Genomic DNA, 24,176 nt, shown 5'->3' with positions numbered 1-24,176 from the left:
AAGGGTATTTTACAATTACTGTGAATGCACCACGAGGCTACCTGTTTTAAGTGAATCTGTGTTGCTTAATTCCGACAATGGCAGCTGCAAGTGAACGCACCGTCTGTGTTGTTTAATTCCGACCATATAAACATACTGGATATCTATGAATTGCGACAACGGCAGCTGCTGCGCTGCAGTGCAGACTGTTACATCCCGCTGTAGAAGTCCTCCACAGTGAAATACAGTCACACTTTACACTGTTTAACGTTAGCTGTCAGCATTTTAATCGTGATTAATCCAGCTGCTAGCTAAAGGTAGGCTAACGTTACATGCTGTCAGGTGTAGTGTAAAGTTGAGCACCGAAATGAGGCACCGAAACTTTCGTTCTTATTCGGTCTCGTTACTACCGTTTACGTCGGCACCGGTTCCCTATTGGCACCGAGTTTTGGTACCCAACCCTATTTTGAATGCCGTGTTTCATTTTGAAGGTAATGTGAGGCATTTAGCATTTTGTGTGTGCAGTTTTGGGAATTGTGTGTAGAGTTTTGAAAAAAGGAGGCATAGTTTTGAAAACGTGTGTAAGCAGTTGGAAAAAACTGTATTAAGACACTGAAAGTCAATTAGCTCATGCTGTTTTAAGGAATGGATTGAGTTGATGACAAAGATGGCTACTTTTGAAGGGGTTACCTATAGAGTCAGGGGTAGGGAAGATATTTTCAGAAGAGTGTGGGGCTCCTTTTTGGATGCAATAAAAGAAATGTCTGTCCGATTTTTATAAGTAACAATGGGTATAATGGATTAGTAGGCGTGGTAACTGGTTCTACCAAGGCATGTTTATTGTTTAATTTTGTTTTGTTTGTTTATTTTATTTTTATTGGTTTGTATAGTGTTGTCTACAGCTTTGAAATTGTATTCAATGGCTGACAGGTGCTGCCTGAGTTAATTTGATCAAAGAGTTTCCAGATTTCTATTATTTATCCCTTTGTTATAGTCTAAAGGATGCTTCTGTTGTGTGTTGTATAAAAACAAAATTGGGGACAAAGAACATAGTTGTGAATGGAATGTCGTAAAGTTCTGGAACATCTGGTGTCCTGACAAAAAAGATGGGCTTCTCTCATGGTCAATCCGTGGTTAATCACATGATGAATAAGTGTGGCCCTAATCTCATCAGAGATGGCTCACCTTCTTTCTCTTCTTCCCTCCTCCTCCTCCTCGTTGTTGTCCCCTGTCTCTCCCTCCTCCTCCCTTTGCTCTCTGTCTGTTGTTGGCATCCATTGTTCAAAGCAGGTAATCTGACCTTTGACCTATATATAGGCCTATACTAAAGCAGTGATTGGTTAGTGTTCAGTTATGTGTTTGCACACATGAGGAGTGCTTGTTCCCTGGTATATAAGTGTAGCATTTTGATTGGTTGTGTTTGGAAAGGGAAGCAAGTCACTTCCTGTTAGAGTTTTGTGTCTTAGGTATAGAATTGTGGGTAGTGTTTTGAAAAAAAGTGTTTTATGCAATTGAAAACTGAGTGAAATAGCTCATGGTTCTGGAGATTTGCTGTGTAGAGCTATCTGCTCTTATACTATGGCCGACAAAATGCTCATTTCTGTGTGGCTGGCAGGTGGCCCCATAATTTTGAAGAACAGTGCACCCAAACAATGTTGGTGTGTGAGTTCAACCAATCTACGGCAAACCAGTCCACAGGGCACTTTACATAAACTACAGGTAACCATAGAAACGTATTTCTGCGTACCTCTGTTTCATTCAACATTACCAGGAAGACTCCCCAGTGAAATGGACTTACAGTAACAAAAGTGTAACCTGACTTCACACCTTTAAAGCTGCATAATTAAACATTTCTGTATCAATTTATCCCAATGGATGTGCAATGTGAAAGGACACCTAGCTGTGCAGTTCCCCTCAGCTCTACGATGCATTTTAGCATCTTCAAGCTGATTGTTTTATTTTTATGGACCACAGCAGTGTCTCAAGACCACTTTTCGAAAGCCTCCGTCTCATCTCAGATTCAACCATATTTTTACTCGGTCTCAGTGCCTATGGTTAGCATTTTCCACATTTTATCGTGTCATTCAGGGTGGGACTCGCACTGGTCTGGTCTTGGTCTTGTCTCGGTCTCGATACACTCTGGTCTTGACTACAGCACTGGATCGCAGCCTTCTCATTGCTCTAATCAACCTTGGTTCTAGCCACATTACCGCAAAAAAAAAAGCCCTGGTTAACCCACTGTACACTACCTGCCCAGCACCAAACGGCAGAAGAGACTGATATTTGACAGATATAATCAGTTAGTGGAGACCAAAACAGATCTGAACAGAGAGTATATTTGAATATTGGATTTACATTCACCAGTAGGGCTGGGTATCGACTGAATTGCCAATAAAGTACCAAATTTCAATCCCTAAGGAGTAAATGTCATCATGCAGCATGCTTCTACCAAGATCTAATAATGTTTGTGATTTGCTGTCTAACGTAACAAGTCGTAGAGACACTCAGGAAAAACTCTACGTTACACAGAGACGGGGCTCATGTAGTAGGAGAGAAAAAAAAAAGAATTAGAAGATTTGTGCCGTAATTTGTAATGTTGTGATTTCTTTTTGTTTTATAAAATTGGTATCGAAAAAAGTATCGTTTAGGAACCGGTTTTGAAATCACAGTATTGGTATCAGTGCTGGTATTGAATATTTTTGAACAATACCCAGCCCTACTTCACCAGCGGGCCAAAAACACGACTCCAGATGAATATTTATGTTGCTCAGCATCAGGCTACAGCAATGGGGATTTTTCACAGCAGTCATTTTGCCTTGCTATACTAGCAAAAGCTCAGTAGAGATGTCAGCTGAAATGTTGTAATAGCCTACCTGTTGCAAGCCGCTTCCTCTCCACGCAGCTCCTCGTTCGATCCGAGAACAACTCCCCCATTATGAGCCTCCCCCTCTATCAGAACGGGTGTGGCTCGCCTCGACAATGGATTTTCTTCGTTTTCCTTGTGCAAGGCAGTGAGCGGGAGAGGTTCCTCCAAGTCCTCTTGGCTCCCCAAACTAAACTGAGAGGAAGAGGAAGATCAGTGAGAGGGGAAGAAGATGCTAACCTGTGCTTATACAGTAGGTATCGGTAGGTTGGCACAGAGCCAGGCACTCTTGCACCAACACAGAGACGCGGGTCCATGCCTCGGGCCATCTCAATAGCAGGGAAGATCCTGCGTTCATTTCAATTTCTTGGAATATTAATGGACAACAAATTGACAACAAAAATATGGAATGGCTATGAGCTGGACCAGTGATTTTCCTGTTTGGTTATTTCGTCTTTGTGGACTGTTTAATGGTTTTTGGTTCATCAGTTCAGATTATTTTGTTCAAATTGAATTTCTATTACTATAATTAAAAGGTGCTGTAGGTAGGATTGTGAAGATCCAGGACTTAGCCCAAAAAAATTTGAACATCGACAACTTCTCAGGCCCTCCCCCTTTTCCGCTTAAGCCCAAAAAGGTCTCCTAAGCCCCTCCCCCCACAAGGGAGAATGAATGCGTGTGCATGAGCAGTGATTGACACGCAGTTAGACCCCTCCATCCCTGATTGGTGCATCTGAACAGGGAGCTGTGGATTTTTGCAAATTGCACTACAGGCTGTAGGTGGTGCCAGAGGAGCCGGATATTTTAAATGACCTGCTTCATGTAGTTCTACTGGAACATAGGGTCAGTTTCAGCAAATAATGACAGAAAGTTAGTTTTATAAGTCTTACCTACTGCACCTTTAATGTACCTGGGCGTAGTACCAGAAATGTTCTCAAATTCTTACTACCCATTTTGAACATGAACAATATTATTTGTTGTTTGTCCATTGAGTTGCTTATCATTGTTATTGCGTATAAGTTTTACTTTGTGTTTGTATTTTTTTAACATGTCCAAATAATTGACTAAAAGAAATGGTATGAATGTATGACTAGAGGCCCCACGGTTCCTCAGTCTTATTTTACCTGTGGTAGGATGTCAGGTAGCTCCGCGGGGGGGGCAGCCACTCCCTGTCCATCCGTCTCAGACTCGGCCTCTTCCTCGTCTACCTCGTGGATGGTGGGTGTAACATCGGAGGGGGGCAGAGAGGTCTTCCTTTTCTTCCGTTTCTTCTTGCGCCTTCGGTCCGTGCTGTGCACCCTCTTGCGTAAACGCTGGGCCAGGGGCAGGTGGGTGGATAAGGGGTGGTGCGTATGGTGAAATGAGTGTCTGTGATCTGTGTTAAACAAAAGAAGAAGAATAAAATCTAAATGACATCACGGTATGAAATGTTGAGTCTGCTGACTGGGGACCAAGAATGTTTCAAAAAAGAAATGTCATGGCGTTCCAGCTCATTGCTGAAATATTTCAGTCTGGACCAAAGTGGTGGATTTAGACGGAGACCTGAGGAGCTGCTACTTTCCAATCTTGCTAGATTTTCTACATTACCTGCCTTTAAGACTATGTAATGTGATATAATTATATCATTGTAAGAATGTTGATGTCATATGGAATGAACAATTTAAGGGAAACTTATGCATTCTTACTCTGAGTAGGTTGATTTCTGATAATAATGTGGATCAATACTCTGTACTGGGTTAGGGTTATGGCTAGTTTGTAAGTGACAGCTATTGGGTAGTTGTAGGTACAATGTCTATATGATACTATGGCAGCTTGGCTTACATTCAAAGTCTTTCTCAGTGTAGTGTCGACCCATCCTGTCTCCACTTGTAGAAGCAGAGTCACTGATGATGTCTCCAAAGCGCTCCACAGATAGGGCTTTCTCCCAGTCCTCCTCCTCCTCCTCTTCCTCCAGTTCCTCCATGGACCCTTCCTCATCTTCCTCCTCCACCTTCACCTAGGGGAAGGATGGAGAGAACACGGTCACTTGAAAACGCTAGAAAACGTGCAGGGAGAAAGAGTTGACAGGGAGAGGACAATACAACATAAGAATTGCAGGAGAAGAGAGCACTAGCTGTAAAAGAAAAAGGCTTTTCACTAAGAAATCTATAAGGGACCATATGGTCCATCTGTCCATGCAGACAGCGATCACCACTGCTGTGGATTTGGAATTTGATGGTTACACGAATTGTGCCAATCTGATTGCTGTGTTGCATTTGCTATCCAAGTGGGTCATCCAATCAGACATTCTTTCTTGACATAACACAGCTTGGCTTTGATTATCTGCCACACAGGGAGCAGATTCATGATAAATTTAAGTAAAATCCTAATCAGGATGAACGTAGAACTAATAAATGTGTGGGAGTTCCATCACCAATTCTGCTAGAGAGGCAACGATTAATCAATTAGTTGTCAACTATTAAATTAATCGCCACCTATTTTGATAATCGATTTATCGTTTTGAGTAATTTTTTTTATTTTTACAAAGTCTCTGATTCCAACTTCTTAAATGTTAATATTTTCTAGTGTGACAGTAAACTGAATATCTTTGAGGTGTGGACAAAACAAGACATTTGAGGATGTCATGTCGGCCTTTGGGAAACACACTGATCGACATTTTTCACAATTTTCTGACATTTTATAGACCAAACAACTAATCCGTTAATCGAGAAAATAATCTACAGATTAATGGACAATGAAAATAATCGTTCGTTGCAGCCCTGGATTCTACAGTAGGTATATTTTTTTTGTAAAACTGTCTCAACACACTGCATGTAAGTAGTTCCAATTGTGGAGAACAGATACAATCTGCTGCCAACGGAACTTTTTATTTTGTCTGCTCCAGTTAAAGCCAAAGCCCACCACAGTTGGCCCTAGCCCCTGTTTTTGCTTTGTATTCATCACAGGAGACACCTAAAAAGTATATTGTAAAATGAATTATGTTTCAGTATAACAGGCACACAGTGCCTGTACATCCTCCACTTCATGTATGTTGGACATCAAATCAATACAACAAAAAGCTAAGCAACAAAGAACTAATGCACTGGACAGACCCTGGAGACAGCTGAGGCTGAAGGGAGTGTCCTGCCAGAGACATATGGTGCCTCTGATAGGTTAAAATCACCGGGACCGGCTGCTTCCTCTGCTTTTAGATTGGTGCTGGCTTGGTAAGCTCCTGCTCTGTGGTCTCCGATTTCTTGAGCCAGAGCTCCATTACTTCCTAATTACCAGTGGGATGAAGGGACAGGACACGTTTAATGGTCTGAGCTACCTATCTACACAAGGCCCAGGCAGATGAAGCCAGACAGAAAATAAAAAGGGAGAATTTGAAATTGACTGAGCAGTAAAAGCCTTGTTTACACTGGCTCAATTTTGCTCCTTGTTTAAGGTGCTCTATATTCCTTTGGAACAAATTCTATTTTAATTTCAACCTCTCTAACTTCCTCCGTTCCTTACCTTGCTCTGGTAAGCACTGTTTTTCAGTGTAAGACTCTGAATTGAATAGTCCTAATGTAATGCATGAGGGAATAATACTCTCAGCTGTGGCAGATATAGTGAAGGGATTTCCTCTAAACCTGCTTTTGCTTTGCTCGAGCTCCATTGGTGCGAATGACTCAAACAGTTTTATTGTCAGCTTTGATGTCAGTCGGGGTGGAGGGACACAGGAGGGGGGCAACCCATGCTCAGGTGGTGCAGGCACTATGTGTGTCGGATTTGGATGGCCGACACTGTACAGTGATATCAAATACACTACATTTTATCAGATTTAAGAACAGGCTCCTATTCCAGTGTTTGGACACACTAAAACTCTGTTTTCATCCACACAGACACAGGTTGACTATTCATTGTGTCTGATGGGAGATAAGCAGGATCGATACTACAATCTGATAGATACAATAGCACCAAAAGCTGCTTAAAGTCACAGAGAAAGGGGAGTTAGATGTCAGTTGGACATATTTGTAGGCAGGTTTGTTATAAGAGGGATTTGCCCTATTTTTAACTGACTGTTGGACTTTACCCACATCTCCCTCATTTGTGTTGGAGGAGTTCTTTGGCGACTGAAACACACACAAACACACTACTACTATTACTATGCTGACAGTCAAGTGCTGTTTTACATTATGGTTATCTAGTTGCTCCAAATCACATTTGATTGGCTACATGTATGTGTACAAAGTCAAGATAAGTCTACTATTTCCAGGAAGAGAAAATACATGCATTTAATACATTAACTGAACAACACAGGAGAAACACACAGTTATGTATGTACACATTATATATCATTAGCTATTTTCAAATTGCACTATAAAAAGATTTAACTTCTCAAATATGAAAATTAGCTGCTTTTCTTCATCTTTCTTTAATAGTCATCTAAATGTCTTTGAGTATTTGGCTATTGGTTGGACAATGTCATTGATGACGTGGACTCTTTCTGACATCTTGTTATTCAAATAATTAGCGATTAATTTAAAAAAGAATCAGTAGTTAGACAGTGGATCCTTTGACATGCTGTAAAAACCCACTGGAGCAAAATGGATTTATATAATCCCTTGTGAGTCTGCTGTGCTGCCAACACGGAGATGGAAACCTCCTAATATTAATAAGGTTATAATAATTGCTGGATAAGAGCTTTCATTTCATCTGTTTACTGTGAGTGTCAGCACTTTGGGATACCATCGACATCAAACACAATGATGTTACTCTGTGGCTGATTTGGCCACTTGTAATCAATTATGAGAACAGGAGGCTTCAATTAAACAGCCAAGCAGCCACTGAACAGTTACAAACATGCTGTCAAACCTTTTTCTCATGAACTGCCCCCAACTTCTACTGCCACATTAATATTTCATATTTAATGGAATGCTGAGCCAGAGAGCTGCATTAAAATATTCATCAGCTGCTGACTAATATGGAGGAGAGTAGGTCTGTGTTTGCCTTGTTTGTCACGATCAAATGCCCTTACTCCAGGAAAACCTTGTGGAGTAAGGGCATATTTGGGTTATTAATGTCCAAGACATTAGGTTTAAAGATTAAAGGTGGGTTAGGATGTATGTCATTAGGTCTAATATCAAGGTTAGGGATTGTGACTAGGGCTGCACAATATGAGAAAAATCTCTAATTGTCATTATTTTGATTGATATTGCAATATGATTCACGATACTGGAGGGAATGATAAGTTTTGTATCATAATTCTCATTTTCATCGATTATAGTGTGGATCTGTAGCAAAGAAAGATGTTTTCTTTAGCCTCTAGGATAGGAGTTGTAGGCCGGGACGTCTTGGCAGCAACACAATATTTCATTCAAAATGGTTTGGCACATATTTTGCCTTTATCAAAAGGCCGGCCCTTAGACATGGATATTGCACCATTGCGATTTTGATCAAATTGATTAAATAATTGTGCAGCCCTAATTGTAATTAAGTTCAAAGCAACAACAACGTAGGCAATTTAAATAGCTTGGTTAATGATGGATTAAGGTTTAAAAATGGAAGACAAAAATACAAATGAAACAAAGAAATTCAACAACGGTAGGAACTATTTTTTACCATTGGTTAAGTAATGCACTTGGGTAGTTAGAAGCTGAACACAATGTAACATATGCACCCATAAAACCTGCAGAGTACCTGACCAATGTAATTAGTCTCTTCCACTCTGCCAAGCCAACAGATGTCAATTATTACAAACACATGCTGAGCAAGTTCCCAAAAAACCTCATTCATTAAACTAAACTACAAGTCTGTATATCAAATAATAATGCTGAAAAACTGGGAGAAATGTGTAAATATTGTGCAAGACATTCATTATATTTGCTGATGTGATGGTGCCATTAAACCATACAAATATACTTAAGTCATCATCATTGTTCGGTATACCCTACAAGAATACAGTTCTTATTTATTTTCCTTTATTTTCACAGGTATAAGGGTCTTTGTGAGTAGAAAAGTTTATTTTTTTAAGCCAAGAAGACAACACAAAAAACTGTTGTTTTAACAACAAATACAATATGCAATACATGGTCAGACAAAAGAGCATAAATCCAATTAAAATTCATATACAGGTGTGGAGTTTTCAAAAGGGATTAAAATACAGTATATGTACTATAAAGGCAAACCAGACCAAGAAGTAGCATATGAAATATTGAGGTGGTATAGGGGACCACAACATTTATGGACACTGCAGGTGCATTCATGAAACGTGAATCAACATAATTTAATGAAATCAGGGAGTTGTCTAGGGCTGTGCTCGATTAAAGAATTTCTTAGTCGACTAACACTCATTCAATTGTATCGACTAATCGATTAGTTGATTTAATCGACAGATCTGTAAATCTGAGTTTCTCCGCAAAGAGTTATGCAAAAGCACCACTTTAATTCTTGTGTTTACCAGAGATGTGCTCGTACGTTTCTTGTAAATAAGTCAGTCAGCATGAAAAAAGCATAAAACATGACTGATCGACTAAAGAAATCTAAGTTGACTAAGACCAAAACAACCGATTATTTGACTTATCGACTAAGAGAGAGCAGCCCTAGAGTTGTCTCTGTCTTTATGCTGAGCCAGATTTCAGTGCTGATGCCTTCAGGCTGCAGTATGTTACACTATGTGATAGTATGTGTCGCTGTATGTTTGTTGTCGATTTATAATCCAGTGCCAGGCATAATGGATCGTACAGCTGGGTAGATTAGTACTAGGGCGTCAGTTTCAAATGTGAAAACACTCGCTTATTAAAATTCCGGCAGATAAGAATATGCAATCATTTTGTTTGCCTCTGCAGATTACGCTGCTTTCTGTAGCTTCCTACTCTTTTTATATAACAGTCTTTAGAACTGCTTCCCACTGGGACAAACAAATCACAACTAACATAAATACCCGCATCAGTGTTTTGCTTTTCTTGTCAGTTGTCACTGCACAGCTGATGTTTATGAGCCATTATTTAAAAACGTTTGCCTTATTACTGGATGGGATTTTTTTTAATGAAAGGAAGCAAGATTAATACATGCAATGTAATCCAATCATTACATGCACTAAAACATCTAACTAACACATATTTCTGTCACCTCTACACTTGTAATCTGCCAATATCAAGCAGCAGCAGCAGCAATACAGTATTATGAGCAATATTCCACATTGTCTGACAGTATTGTATATATTCTGTATGTTTGAGCTCTTCATTGAAGCGTCATGATGTTAACACTCAATATTTAAACACGTTCCTTACAGCTGCATGACTTCATCAAATGGAAATATTGTAGATTCTTTGGCCATTGTTATACACATTACCCAAACTTTGTGATCTCCATCAAAATTAAAAATACTAATCTGTATTATGCTCATTTTCAGGTACATACTTGTATTTTGGGTTTCCACTAGAACATGTGTACTTGCTTTAATGCTTGAAAAAACACATTATTTTTCTCATACTGTCTGTCTGAATATACCTGTATTCACCCTCTGTCTGAAACGCTGTTTTAGCGTCTGTCTCTTTAAGCCCCACTCCCGAAAAAAGCCCAGTCTGCGCTGATTGGTCAGCATGTCCGGGTCTCCTGCATCTGCACTCTCGGTGTCTCTGCACTGTCATTGCAGCCGGGGAATGACCATAACGGCACTGTAGCAACACTTTGTGAGATCACAACTGTACGGATGTCCTGACGGCTCTTTTAAAAGCACAGTTTCACAGGTGCATTGCTCTGTGGATTGAGCGTTTTGATATTTTCCCAGTATTTAATTAGCACCTCAACCAGCTTTATAATCAAAAAAGACTTCTTACAATATAGGACCTTTAGGATACGCATGCAGAGACTAAAGCTAATATCATCCATACGAGGATCTCTTCAAGAAACTGAAGCTGACGTCAGCTGGCAGCTGGTGATGTTTCTGTGGTAACCCACACTCAGCTGGGTTACATGAGTTTGTTTTAATATCCTCCATACGCAGATACCCTCACACCAAACTACCTTACAAAAAAGTTATACCGGCCATAGTTCAGAGCGACATTAATGAGAAGTCACGGTGCAAAGAAGCTGTTCTCTCCCTATGGGTGCTGTGTGTGGGTGTGTGTGTGTGTGTGTGTTTTAAGTACATAGTGCATGAGTAATTGAAGGAAGGAAATTGAAGTGTCCACTTATGTAGCCGAGCATTCAGCCTATTATTTCCTTCAGTGTCACAATATGGGATGCACACTATGGATGCCATGGTCCCCACTGTATGTAATGACACATCACTTCCTTAGTTGGCAGAGATCTTTTCCCCTGAAAACACAGTCTTATCTGTTCCACTTGAATAACAGATAGAGACATGTGAATTTTCCACACAACCATGTGTGACTCATCCCTGTGTTGAGATGCTGGAGAGAACAATTCAGTCTTAAAGGCATGTCTGTGCTCCTTTTTATTCCTTTTAATTATATTCCTTAAAATCAAAAAAAGAAAAAGAAAATGTCAGTATTTTTCCCATGCATTTGTGTGCACGTGATGATGTGAACAATAAGCTAAAAAATTTCTCCAGTAGCGAGAATGAGCAAGAACGCTGTGACCGGCAGCCGCATACCGGGCTGCAATGTAATCCTATAGGATTGCCACTGACAACCTCCGATTATTATTGTGAAAAGTAAGTGTCTGACAACATTGTGGAAATGATCCATACAAATATAGACCTTTTTGTTGAAGAGTGAGATCCTGGGCGCCCAGATAGCTCAGTTGGTAGGGCAGGTGCCCATATATAGAGATGTAGTCCTCGACGCAACGGCCGCAGGTTTGACTCCGCCCTGCGGGCCTTTGCTGCATGTCATACCCCCTCTCTCTCTCCTCTCATGTCTTCAGCTGTCCTCTGAGAAAAAGGCCTAAAATGCCCAAAAATAAATCCTAAAAAAAAAATCTTAACATGTTTACAGCTCCAAAACGTCATTGCCAAACTCACTAGACTACATGTAAATAAACAATACTTTTAGCGTGTATATAGCCAGCATATATTTCCACATGTAAATGGGTGAATTAGGGGGTCATTTCAACCAAACAAGAGTGGTATTTAGTTTCTGTCGACTTTGAATGAAGTGTATTTTACAATGATAAAATGTCTGGTCAGTTTGCCGACAGCGATTTCAAAAATAATCTGAGCATGTCAGTGGCAAAACAAGCGCTTTTAGTGGATGTAAAATGAAGGTGCGCAATTGTCTATTAACTTTACATTGCAGCTCGTTACTAGCATGTGTGAACATATTGGTATAGCAATATCTGGGAAAACTAATGTTAAAACATCAGGCATATCAAAAGTTGGCATCTGAACGAAGTCAAACAGTCCCTTTGTTTGACATTCATGATACACAAACTGTTTCAAAGGGCAGCACTGGCCTCAGGGTTAGAGAACAGCTACAGCCAAATGCTTCTTTTAGAAATATCAGATCAAGCTGGGAAAATACTCAATTAGGAAAACAGGAAACGCCACATCCAACAAATTCTGTTTAAGCATATCATTTCTGGCATTGCACAGTGGCCTATAATACACAAGCTATTTGGCAGCTGATTGGTGTGAAAATGTGAAATTAGTGTTTGAGAAATTTCGCAGCTAAGAAATAACAGACGCAAAGCATTTTCTCGTAGCAATCTGTCAACCGATCTTTCTAAGTCTTTTCTTCTAATTCCACTTCTCAGTCTCAAGCATCCAGCCACACTGCCAGCATTGATGTCTACTAAAAAGGCCACCTACTCTAGCTATAAAGGACTCTTTCACAGGCTCACTGAGACTCCATTGTACCAGCTGACATAGTAAGGTCGGCATCGGCTACACACACATTGTCCACATTTCTCTCCTCAGATATTTTTTGACGGAGTAGCAAAGTCAGACTCTTCACTTCTCAGCAGTCTGCATTTGCATATTCATTTTTTCCATCCTTAAGACTTCAGTCACTTTCCAAAATGAATTATTAACCCGCCTTCACTTTCCTGACTTCTCTATCCCATAATGCAAACCAGAACTGCCAGCTGAAAAGGACAAATCATATATACACAGTGCTGCTCATAAGTATTCATACCCATGCTAAAGTTGACTAAAAAGAGGAATAAAAAAATAATCTTTTGGAAATTGATCTTAATTCCTTAATTAAAAAAAATGAGGAAAAATTCGACCTTTTAAAGGACACCAAATTTTTTTGTGAATGAATAATGTATTGTAAATAAATAAATATTCTTCCTTAAAATACAGGGGCCATAATTATACATACCCCTATGTTAAATTCCCATAGAGGAAGGCCAATTTTTATTTTTAAAGGCCAGTTATTTCATGGATCCAGGATACTATGCATCCTGATAAAGTTCCCTTGGCCTTTGGAATTAAAATAGCCCCACATCATCACATACCCTTCACCATACCTAGAGATTGGCATGGCTTTATTTCAGTTAGCCTAATAGCTGGTTTGATTTGCATTGATATGGATCTTATCTCAGTTAGCTATTAGGCTAAATGAAATAAACCCATGCCAATCTTGAGATATGGTGAAGGGTATGTGATGATGTGGGGCTATTTTAATTCCAAAGGCCAAGGGAACTTTATCAGGATGCATAGTATCCTGGATCCATAAAATAACTGGCCTTTAAAAATAAAAATTGGCCTTCCTCTATGGGAATTTAACATAGGGGTGTGTATAATTATGGCCCCTGTATTTTAAGGAAGAACATTTATTTATATACAATACATTATTCATTCACAAAACAAATTGGTGTCCTTAAAAGGTCGGATTTTTCCTTTTTTTTTTTAATTAAGGCATTAAGATCAATTTCCAAAAGATGATTATTTTATTCTTTTTTTTAGTCAACTTTAGCATGGGTATGAATACTTATGAGCAGCACTGTATGTATATGTGTATATGTATATATATATATATATATATATATATATATATACAGTACAGGCCAAAAGTTTCAAAACCTTCTCATTCAATGCGTTTCCTTTATTTTCATGACTATTTACATTCTAGGTTCTCATTGAAGGCATCAAAACTATGAATGAACACATGTGGAATTATGTACTTAACAAAAAAGTGTTAAATAACTGAAAACATGTCTTATATTTTAGATATACCCAAAGTAGCCACCCTTTGCTTTTTTGATAGCGCTGCAAACCCTTGGTGTTCTCTCAATGAGCTTCATGAGGTAGTCACCTGAAATGGTTTTCACTTCACAGGTGTGCCTTGTCAGGGTTAATTAGTGGAATTTTTTCCCTTATTAATGGGGTTGGGACCATCAGTTGTGTTGTAAAGAAGTCAGGTTGATACACAGCCGACAGGCCTATTGGACAACTGTTAGAATTCATATTATGACAAGAACCAATCAGCTAAGTAAAGAGAAACGAGTGGCCATCATTACTTTAACAAATGAAGGTCAGACAGTCCGGAAAATTGCGAAAACTTTTAATGTGTCCCCAAGTGCAGTCGCAAAAACCATCAAGCGCTACAACAAAACTGGCTCACATGAGGACCGCCCCAGGAAAGGAAGACCAAGAGTCACCTCTGCTGCTGAGGATAAGTTCATCTAAGTCACCAGCCTCAGAAATCGCAAGTTAACAGCAGCTCAGGTAGAGATCAGATGAATGCCACACAGAGTTCTAGCAGCAGACACATCTCTAGAACAACTGTTAAGAGGAGACTGCGCGAATCAGGCCTTCATGGTCAAGTAGCTGCTAGGAAACCACTGCTAAAGCCTGCTTCACACGGGACAATTTTAAAAGTGTCGGCCGATTTTCCAATCCTGAGAGACCCCACACACGGTGATGAGAAATCACGGGTCTAACAGTTTTGGTCGTACAGTGTGTGGTGCGCAGCACACGGCAAAATCAACACATCACACACGAACCGATTTGACTCCCGAGCATTCCCAGGTCAGACGGGAAATCTCGCAAAATCCCTCGAGATCAAACGTGACTTCAGAGTAAACAATCATTGCGGACGAAGAGGATGCAGTGGCGATAGTTTGTACTTTGTTTTTAACCGAAAAAAAACGTAAAGGCGATGGTCAAAGAAGACAACACAAGCATGGACTATACTATACTGATATGGAGGTGATTGGTTTTTTCTCATAGAAATGTCGTTATGTATTACACAGATTAATTACCGTTGAAATAAACGTTCATATATTCGTTTCCATGTACTCTGGTGGACTGCAGTTGTGGATGTAGTTATGCCCATCGACTTTATTTATTTTACACAGGCTGCGTACTCGTTTGTCCCTGGGGGGACACCACACTAATTATCCTGCCGTCTGAACCAGGCTTAAGGAGAGGCAACAAGCAGAAGAGATTTGTTTGGGCCAAGAAACACAAGGAATGGACATTAGACCAAATCTGTGCTTTGGTCTGATGAGTCCAAATTTGAGATCTTTGCTTCCAACCGCCGTGTCTTTGTGCGACGCAGAAAAGGTGAACGGATGGATTCTACATGCCTGAAGCATAGAGGAGGAGGTGTGATGGTGTGGGGGTGCTTTGCTGGTGACACTGTTGGGGATTTATTCAAAATTGAAGGCATACTGAACCAGCATGGCTACCACAGCATCCTGCAGCGACATGCCATCCCATCCGGTTTGCGTTTAGTTGGACCATCATTTATTTTTCATCAGGACAATAACCCCAAACTAGGGCTGGATGATTAATCGAAAAATAATCGAAAACGAAATTCAGAGCCTATAACCGATGTCATTTTACCAAGTCGGTTATTTTGGTCTTTTAATCCTATTAATATTTCCGTGGCCGCCCACTGTGTGTTAGTAGTACTTTCCCCTTAAAACATATTACGGTCTCTGTGTGTGTAGTCACGGGACTCCACCCTGTCGAGTCTGCGACATTGAAGCAACATGGAGGAGAACTCAAACACCGAGTAAACTCAGCAACAGGAGCCAGAGCCGCTTGTACCAAAAAAACACGCAGTGTCCGTCGTTGGACACATTTTGGTTTCAATAAAGACGACACCGAACACACTCAAGCCAAATGCAAACTCTGCAGAAAAACTGTTATAGCGACCAAAGGTAATACCAGCAATCTATTTCAACACCTGGAGTGCAATCACATTACCGAATAGGAACAGTGCATGGCTCAAAAAAAGAGAGGCTGACAATCGCCCAGCAACAAATGCCTCCACAAAGCAAGTGTCGATAACACACGCATTTACAAATGCTACACAATATGAAAAGGATTCAAGAAAATGGAGAGAAATAACTGACGCCATTAGTTACTACATCGCGAAGGACATGGCTCCCATAGCTACGGTGGAGCACAGTGGGTTTAAACAACTCGTTAAAACACTCGACAGAAGACACACTGTGCCATCGCGACACTATTTTTCCCAAACTGCGCTGCCCAACATGTACCAAACATATCGTAAAAAAGTAGCTGCTGGACTTGAGTCTGTTAAGCACTTTGAAAAGGTAAACATTAGGGCTGCAACAACGAATCGATAAAATCGATAACATTTGATTACTAAAAAAGTTGGCAACAAATTTAATTATCGATTAGTTGTGTCACGCAACTATTATGCCACCTATTCGCGGAGATAAAAAAAAATTGAGTTGAGCGCAGAGAGGAGCTAGCCTTGTGAGACCGTCCTGATCTGGCGAGCTCCAGTTTTCCACTCGCAGATCAGTCTGGCATCTTGAGATAGAGAAAATTTGGAGCCGTTAGCCAAACGACCGGGCCAATCAGTGTTGGTTTTGAGGTGGGTTAGGTGGTGATAGACAGATGGTTTATCCAATCAGCTAACCAGTATTTTCAGACAGCGGTAGCCCTAATTCTGTTAGCCGCTCGCTAATGCTTTTTTCTCTTGGATCCTTCTTTTGGAATATGGACCTGGAACCTGAAATGGTGCCTTTTATTCCTAAATTTGTTACACAAACTAACTCGTTACACAAACGCTGAGCTAACGAGCTATGCTTTGCCTTCAGCAGCAGGGGCGGGCTTGTGGTTGTATTTTCATACGCTTTGTGGATCTGATTGGTTGATTTGGCCCGTCTATCACCAACATAGGTGATAGACAGATGGTTCATCCAATCAGCTAACCAGTATTTCCGCCCCTTCCCAAAAGTTCTCCAACGGAAAGTTCCCAGATGGATATGCCGAGCAAATGCGAAGCAATCCATCTGGCGGAGTCAGGTTAGAGAGGAGCAGCGCGGAGCGAAAGAAAAGAAAAAAGAGCAGAGCGGGGGTAGAGGAAATACGGAGAGTGACCGGAGAGACCCGTAACGTTGTTCTGAAACACTCGCCGGAGGCAGAGAAATCAGTATGACCCAAGTCATCCAAGGTGTGGGAGCATTTCACACTAAATAAATCAAAAACGTGTTAATTGCAAGATAAGCAAAAGCGACACGGCATGGCACGGGCGCACCACGGTGATGAGTCAGCACCTAAAACGTAAACATGTTGGAGTCCTTGAGGAGGAGGAAGGGAGTTCAACAGCAGGGTAAAGTCATTGACATTTATAAAGGGTAAAGTCACTACACAATCTTACTTCTGTTCCGTTGAGTGAGGAACGTACCGTCCCTCCAGTAGCTCTTCTGGTGCTGCTGTTTACTCGTTATCCAGCTGACTAGCATGACAAGCTAGCGTTAGCTCGTTAATAACAGTAATAAAGCAGGGGTGGTATACTTTGCAAGACTAACGACACGGTTTTATTCACTCGCATTTTTTGGCCCATTAATTTTTCCATCTGTTGTCATGTATATATTCTGTGCTTTGTCCCATATCAGTTATTGTTGACAAATATATTACTTGCAATATACTAACTTGCACTTATAATGATGGTAATTTAATGAATAAGTGTGTGTGTGTGTCTGTCTGTCTGTCTTGTCTGTATCTGCTATTTGGGTTACTTACCTTTACACAACTATTAACTAAAACAACAAGTATGTATGTAAGTATGTATTGAGTTGATGTAAATTAATGCTTTTTTGTTTTTTTATCCGATTCATCGATTAATCGAAAAAATAATCGACTGATTAATCGATTATTAACATAATTGTTAGTTGCAGCCCTAGTAAACATGCTAGTGTTTCTTAGTAAGAACCTGGAGTAAACGCTTATGCATAGAGAGTGACAGGACAATATCCCTGAGAGGAAGATCAAAAGGTTTACAAAGGATACAAGTTATATTTTGGCAATATTTACAATAATTTATTTTATTTACAATAATTTATTTTGTTTACAAGAGAGAAATTATATTTTACTTTTAAGATGGCATTGCAATATTTACCATAATTTTGTTTACAAAAATAACTATTTTTAAAACTTCTTTGTTCTACATTTTTAGGAAACTTTTTTTTTTTTTTACATTAAAACTTAAATTACTTTTTTATGAGACATTTTTATTTCATTGTAAAATCTACTGTTGTAGATTTTAGTTCTGTTGTTTGAAATATTTAATAAATAAGCATTAATTGCTATCCAGGGCTCCAGACTGCGACCAAATGGTCGCATTTTCCGACCAAAATTTGAGAGTGTGCGACTGAATTTTACATCCAGTCGCACATGTGCGACCAATAAAATTGCCCCCTTTTTTTTTTACACGTTAAATGTTGAAACGTAGGTACCTGAGCGCGTAAGCGCAAGCTTATCTGTCCTCTCTGAAAATTGACAGAGAGCGGTGCTCCGACACACACACGCGCAGAGTTGCGATCGGCGCAAACTACGTCGTTTTGTTGAAGTCACAGTGAGTGATGCCGATAAAGTGGTTTCAAGTATGGTTACAGTTTTTAAAAACTTCACGCAGACAGCGTTTTGTTGCTATATGATATTAAAAACAGTCACGGTGCTGTTGACGTTACACTTCCTCTGAGAAAAGCAGCAGGCTCAACAGTGTGCAACTGTGCCCTGGGGACTGACTGACAGGCTGAGGCTGTAAGGCAAGGCAACTTTATTTCTACAGCAGCTTTCAGCAACAAGGCAACTCAAAGTGCTTTACATGAAACATTAAAGAGCAATTGAAAACCAGTCATGATGAAAATACAACAGGCTAAAAAAGTTACAGTGAGTAAAAAATTAATAATTATTCAATTTAATAGGTTGTAGGGATGGGTTTGGGAGGAGAGAGAGAGGGGTTTTATTTTTATTTTTGTTTAATTTCTTTAGAGTGTAACATATTCTAATAAAATAACATAATGTTCTAAGTACATAGGATAAATAGGTTTGGAATTATTTTTACAACTGAAATAATTGTTTTGTAATTACAGAGGGAAAGTACCGAAAAAATTTACCGTTATAATTTCAGGTATCTGTACCAATATTGGTTCAGATGCGAAAGGTACCCAACCCTAAGGGTAGTAGCCTAAACAATGCATGTTTAATTTTAAGGTGAATTCATTGTAATTGTAGACTAGAGTTGGTATATTTTTTTAATATTTTGTTTACTGTCATGACAACAATGGTGCCTTCTATGTTGCATCTTCAAAAGTGACATTGAATTTGAAACAGCACATTGTAATTTCTGCATCTATTATCAAAGTATTTATTAGTAATACAGTGGAAATTAGTAGAAATTTGAATATTTGGTTAGCATGTTGATTTACGGTGTGTGCCCCTAAATTTTCTGGTTGCGCCCCTAAAATTTTCAGTAGGGGGCCACTGTGCTCCTAGTGAAAAAAGTTAGTCTGGATCCCTGCTATCTGTGTGTTGTTTCCTTATTTTAGAATCACAAAGATAGGATTATATGCACTCTTTCATTAGAAAAAATAATAATAATTTATAATAATAATAATAAATAATAATTGTAATCAAGGTAACTTGTTCAATTAATTGTGATTATGATTTTAGCCAAAATCGTCCAGCCCTACCCCAAACACACCTCCAGGCTGTGTAAGGGCTATTTGACCAAGAAGGAGAGTGATGGAGTGCTGCGCCAGATGACCTGGCCTCCACAGTCACCGGACCTGAACTCAATCGAGATGGTTTGGGGTGAGCTGGACCGCAGAGTGAAGGCAAAAGGGCCAACAAGTGCTAAACATCTCTGGGAACTCCTTCAAGACTTATTTCAAGTGACTAACTCTTGAAGCTCATCAAGAGAATGCCAAGAGCGTGCAAAGCAGTAATCAGAGCAAAGGGTGGCTACTTTGAGGAATCTAAAATATAAGACATGTTTTCAGTTTCACACTTTTTTTAAGTACATAATTCCATATGTGTTCATTCATAGTTTTGATGCCTTCAGTGAGAATCTACAATGTAAATAGTCATGAAAATAAAAAGGAAACGCATTGAATGAGAAGGTGTGTCCAAACTTTTGGCCTGTACTGTATATATATATATATATATATATTTGCATTCAGTGGTTTTAAATAGGCTACCACAAAATGCTTGCTGTATGAATCCAGTTTCACAAATGTATGTGTGTTAACTGATATAGCCAAGACAGCATAACTGTATTCTTCTTTTGTTCTTGAGTTTCTGTTTAAGGCATAGTCTGACATTTTAGAAAATACAAAAATATGAACTTTGGAGAGAGCTAGCTGTGTCCCCTGTTTTCGGTCTTTTTGCTAAGCTATGCTTATTGCCTCTTGGCTCTAAATCTTTATTTTACAGGCATGACTGGAATGGATCTTCTCATCAAACTCTTGGCAAGAAAGCAAATTAGCCCAGAATGTCAAACTATTCCTTTGAATATGCACATGCTCATTGATTTTTGTGAATTTAAAAGAAAACCACAAGCAAACAAAGAAATTCTCCCATTTAGTGTATTCTTACCTTACTTGCCACAGGGACTCTGTCACTGTTCCTAATCTCGTAGTTACTTGTGAGAGCTCTCGGCCTAATTAGGGCAATTCACATCAAACTGAAAGCTGTTGGCTTTATCACAAGTTTATGCCACTCAAAGCCCGGTACTGGATAGTTAACCTTTGAGAGGGCTGCTGGCCAAAAGGCAACAGAATCTCTCCAGCTCAGAATGGACTTGCTCTGGGTTAAACAAAAGAGGAGCTTGTGGTTTGCTATACTTAGCTTATAACAGTTCAAGTTTAAGAAATGTTTCACATGAGCAGAAGCCTAATTCATATGGTGGTATGGTTTCTGAGAAAAAAGTACATTTTAACGAGGGCTGTCAAAATGAACGGGATAAAAACAAGTTAACGCACAATCCTTTTTTAACGGCACTAATTTTTTGATGCAGGATTAACGCATGCACGCTCTTAGTGATTTGGGCCTCGGGCGGCTCCGTAATTTGGGAAATCAGGAAGCGATAACGTTGTGGGTGGCTAGCAGAAACAACCCTCCTTGAACAGAACTGGATAAATACTGTAAAAGGGTCTTTTGAATGGCAAGTTGAGTTTCAAAGCCCTTCCAGATGGTTTTCTCCACAGGTTATTTGCATGTACTGTCCATGTAAACTGAGTTACCACTGGAGTAGTCCAGTGTCTGTCAAATACCACTTTCAATTTAAGAAATACCTTAAAGAGACCCTATTATACTACTTTTCAGCATCATACAGGGCTTCATTTACGTTTCACTTATCCATGCACAAAAGTCACTTGTCCAGGTAAAGATTTATCATTTTATAATTTTGTGTTTTGCTAATGCAGAATTCAAACTAACTGTTGAAAGCATCCAAACACTATCAACATTAATAAAATTCAGTTGAAACAGTAGAAACAAACGTGTCCCAACAATAGATTTCCCCTTCAACAAGAAAAGAGGATCTCCAGACTCCAGAATACAAAGTTATACGTTTCACGCCGGTGTGCGGTGGTGACTTGAACTTATACTATAACTAAAATAATTTCGTAGACATAACAATGGATTTTGCCAATAAATGTCTGTGTTTTGTTTTTTTTCTTTCTACAATTTCACTTTCTACCCATCAGAGACTGATTTACCAAGGGATCCTTTAAAAGGTGTAGCTACTTTACACTTGATTATTACCTAATATTTAATCCGGAAAGTCTCGGAGCTGAGGTTGTGCACCTAGCTGAGGTGGGTGGTGAGGTACAGTGGTTATGACACATGTCTTTGGTGTGGGAGACCCGGGTTCAATTCCCACTGTAATACATCAACCCTGAGCAAGGCACTTGCAACCCCTAGTTGCTCCAGAGGTGTGCAACTTCTGACATATATAGCAATTGTAAGTCGCTTTGGATAAAAGTGTCAGCTACATGACATGTAATATAACGTAATGTTTTAGTATAACTGACGGATAAACGAGCAGTGGAGCCACGAGTGACAGCTTTATTAACTTGTTTTCTATGAGGCATGGAGAGCCAGCAAGCTAAATGAGTCAAATTAACTTCATGCTTCATTCATCACTGCTGCTGGGTCTGACACGCTAGAGAATGAGCTGAACAGCTAGCTAGTGGTCCGTCTGACCCACGGTCCGCTGACCCACTGCTGCTGGGTCTAACGTTCTGAACTGCCGCTGGGTCTAACGAGAGGACCACTGACCCACTGGGCCGTTGGGTCTGACCCACTGCTGCTGGGTCTAACGTTAGCGGTCCGCTGACCCACTGCCGCTGGGCGCGTTCGGAGGACCACTGACCCACTGCTGCTGGGTCTAACGAGGACCACTGACCCACTGCTGCTGGGTCTCGGACCCACTGCTGGGTCTAACGTTAGTTGACCCACTGCTGGGTCCGTTATAGGACCCACTGCTGCTGGGTGCTGGGTGACCCACTGCCGCTGGGTTAACGAGGGTCCGCTGACCTGACCCACTGACCCACTGCCGCTCGGTCTAACGTTAGAGGACCACTGACCCACTGCCGCTGGGTCTAACGTTAGCGGTCCGCTGACCCACTGCTGCTGGGTCTAACGTTAGCGGTCCGCTGACCCACTGCTGCTGGGTCTAACGTTAGAGGACCACTGACCCACTGCCGCTGGGTCTAACATTAGCGGTCCGCTGACCCACTGCTACTGGGTCTAACCCACTGACCCACTGCCGCTGGGTCTAACATTAGAGGACCACTGACCCACTGCTGCTGGGTCTAACATTAGAGGACCACTGACCCACTGCCGCTCGGTCTAACGTTAGCGGTCCGCTTACCCACTGCTGTGGGGTCTAACGTTATAGGTCCATTTTATTTGAGTTTTAACTTGTCCAGTGGGGCAAGTACATTTCTCTTCCACTTGCCCTACAAAAAATCCACTTGTCCCGGACAAGCGGACAAGCCTTAATGTCGAGCCCTGATCATATTTGTACTCTTGGGGTCTACTAGAATAGGTTTGCATGCTTTGATATGATGAAAAAACAAAATATGTTTCTCATACTGCCCATCTGCCTGAGCTTTTTTGTACTTTATACATATATTACACACACAAAAAACTATATAACACACTAAAAGATGGGAAAAAAAGAAAACACTCTTTAAAGTAATATTTACCTGTTGTAGGTTGATCAACACATCTATCTCTGGGGCATGACCTCCTGTAGCCATGGGGCCTGGCGTGCAGCCAGTTGGGGGAGATTAGCTCTATGACGAGGGCAGGGGGCTGCAGAAGAGACGGCTAGTGGCTGGAGTAAGACTTAACAGAGAGCCTGGGTATGGAAACGCTACGGAGAGGGATGTGACTGGACCAACAGTCCGTGAGGTAAAGGATGACCGGGGGAGGGGCACGGTCGGGTGTGGGTGTAGGAGTCGGGTGGGGTTTAGTGCGGTTGGGAGAAGGGAATAAGCAGGAGAGGGAAGTAGGGAAAGTTGGGGTGCAAAGCCGCAGGAACCTGGGGGAGGACGGGGATCAGCCCTTCTCTTTCACGGCTGGGGATCCAGGAAGTCTTTCGGGTGGCATAACCTGCAGGAGAGTGGACAGGAGTGACAACGTTACAAGTCTGATACGAGCAATATATGGGCAACTCTTGGACAGTAACCAAGCTAGGGCTGCACAATATATGTTTTTTTTTATTGACATCGTGATATCAACTGTTACAATATAATAATATTAGTAGAAAACTACCCACTGCCGCTCGGTCTAACGTTAGCGAAATGCCATGCTATACATGCTGTATAGCATGGCATTTCATTGCTGCTCCACACCCATGTGATGGCATTTGTGTTTTTTTATTTTAGATGTATTATCTCTTATGAGCCACATGTTCCCTGTGGTGTTTTTATAAGCTGCCATGGCGACAGAGAGGGCGTTGACATGCTACACAGCCTCTTTCTGGTCTCAAAGCAAGGATGGGGTGGTCACACCCATGTCACCTCTGCAGATTTGATACTTTCTACCTCTGGTGTCTCAGTGGAGTAAAGGAGAATACTATGCACTGATATGAATAAGACTTTTTTTGGTGCCTCATTATTACACTGTGAAGATTGTCACTTTTAACAGGAGATCATCTAAGAATATAGGACCTTTCTG

At 40.6% G+C, this 24,176-nt stretch overlaps 1 protein-coding gene across 2 annotated transcripts in view; it reads right to left on the bottom strand.

Moving 5' to 3' along the window:
- slc4a3 (solute carrier family 4 member 3) overlaps positions 1 to 23,381 on the bottom strand; it is an 89,906-nt gene extending 66,525 nt beyond the window's left edge. The window contains exons 1-4 of one of the 2 annotated variants that reach the window (XM_028590966.1): positions 23,201 to 23,381; positions 4,664 to 4,838; positions 3,967 to 4,217; positions 2,853 to 3,037 (exon numbers count right to left, since the gene is read on the bottom strand). In XM_028590966.1, the coding sequence (XP_028446767.1) occupies positions 2,853 to 3,037; positions 3,967 to 4,217; positions 4,664 to 4,838; positions 23,201 to 23,254 (665 nt within the window). In that variant the 5' untranslated portion in view covers positions 23,255 to 23,381. Of the gene's footprint in view, positions 1 to 2,852; positions 3,038 to 3,966; positions 4,218 to 4,663; positions 4,839 to 23,200 lie in introns of those variants that run through there. The other variant, XM_028590968.1, reaches the window with a different exon arrangement.
- Positions 23,382 to 24,176: the final 795 nt, after the last annotated feature.

The sequence above is a fragment of the Perca flavescens genome, chromosome 11 (genome assembly GCF_004354835.1).
Source record: "Perca flavescens isolate YP-PL-M2 chromosome 11, PFLA_1.0, whole genome shotgun sequence".
NCBI lineage: Eukaryota > Metazoa > Chordata > Actinopteri > Perciformes > Percidae > Perca > Perca flavescens.
Note: the sequence above shows the minus strand (reverse complement) of the source record. Positions and strands in the feature narration are given on the sequence as shown.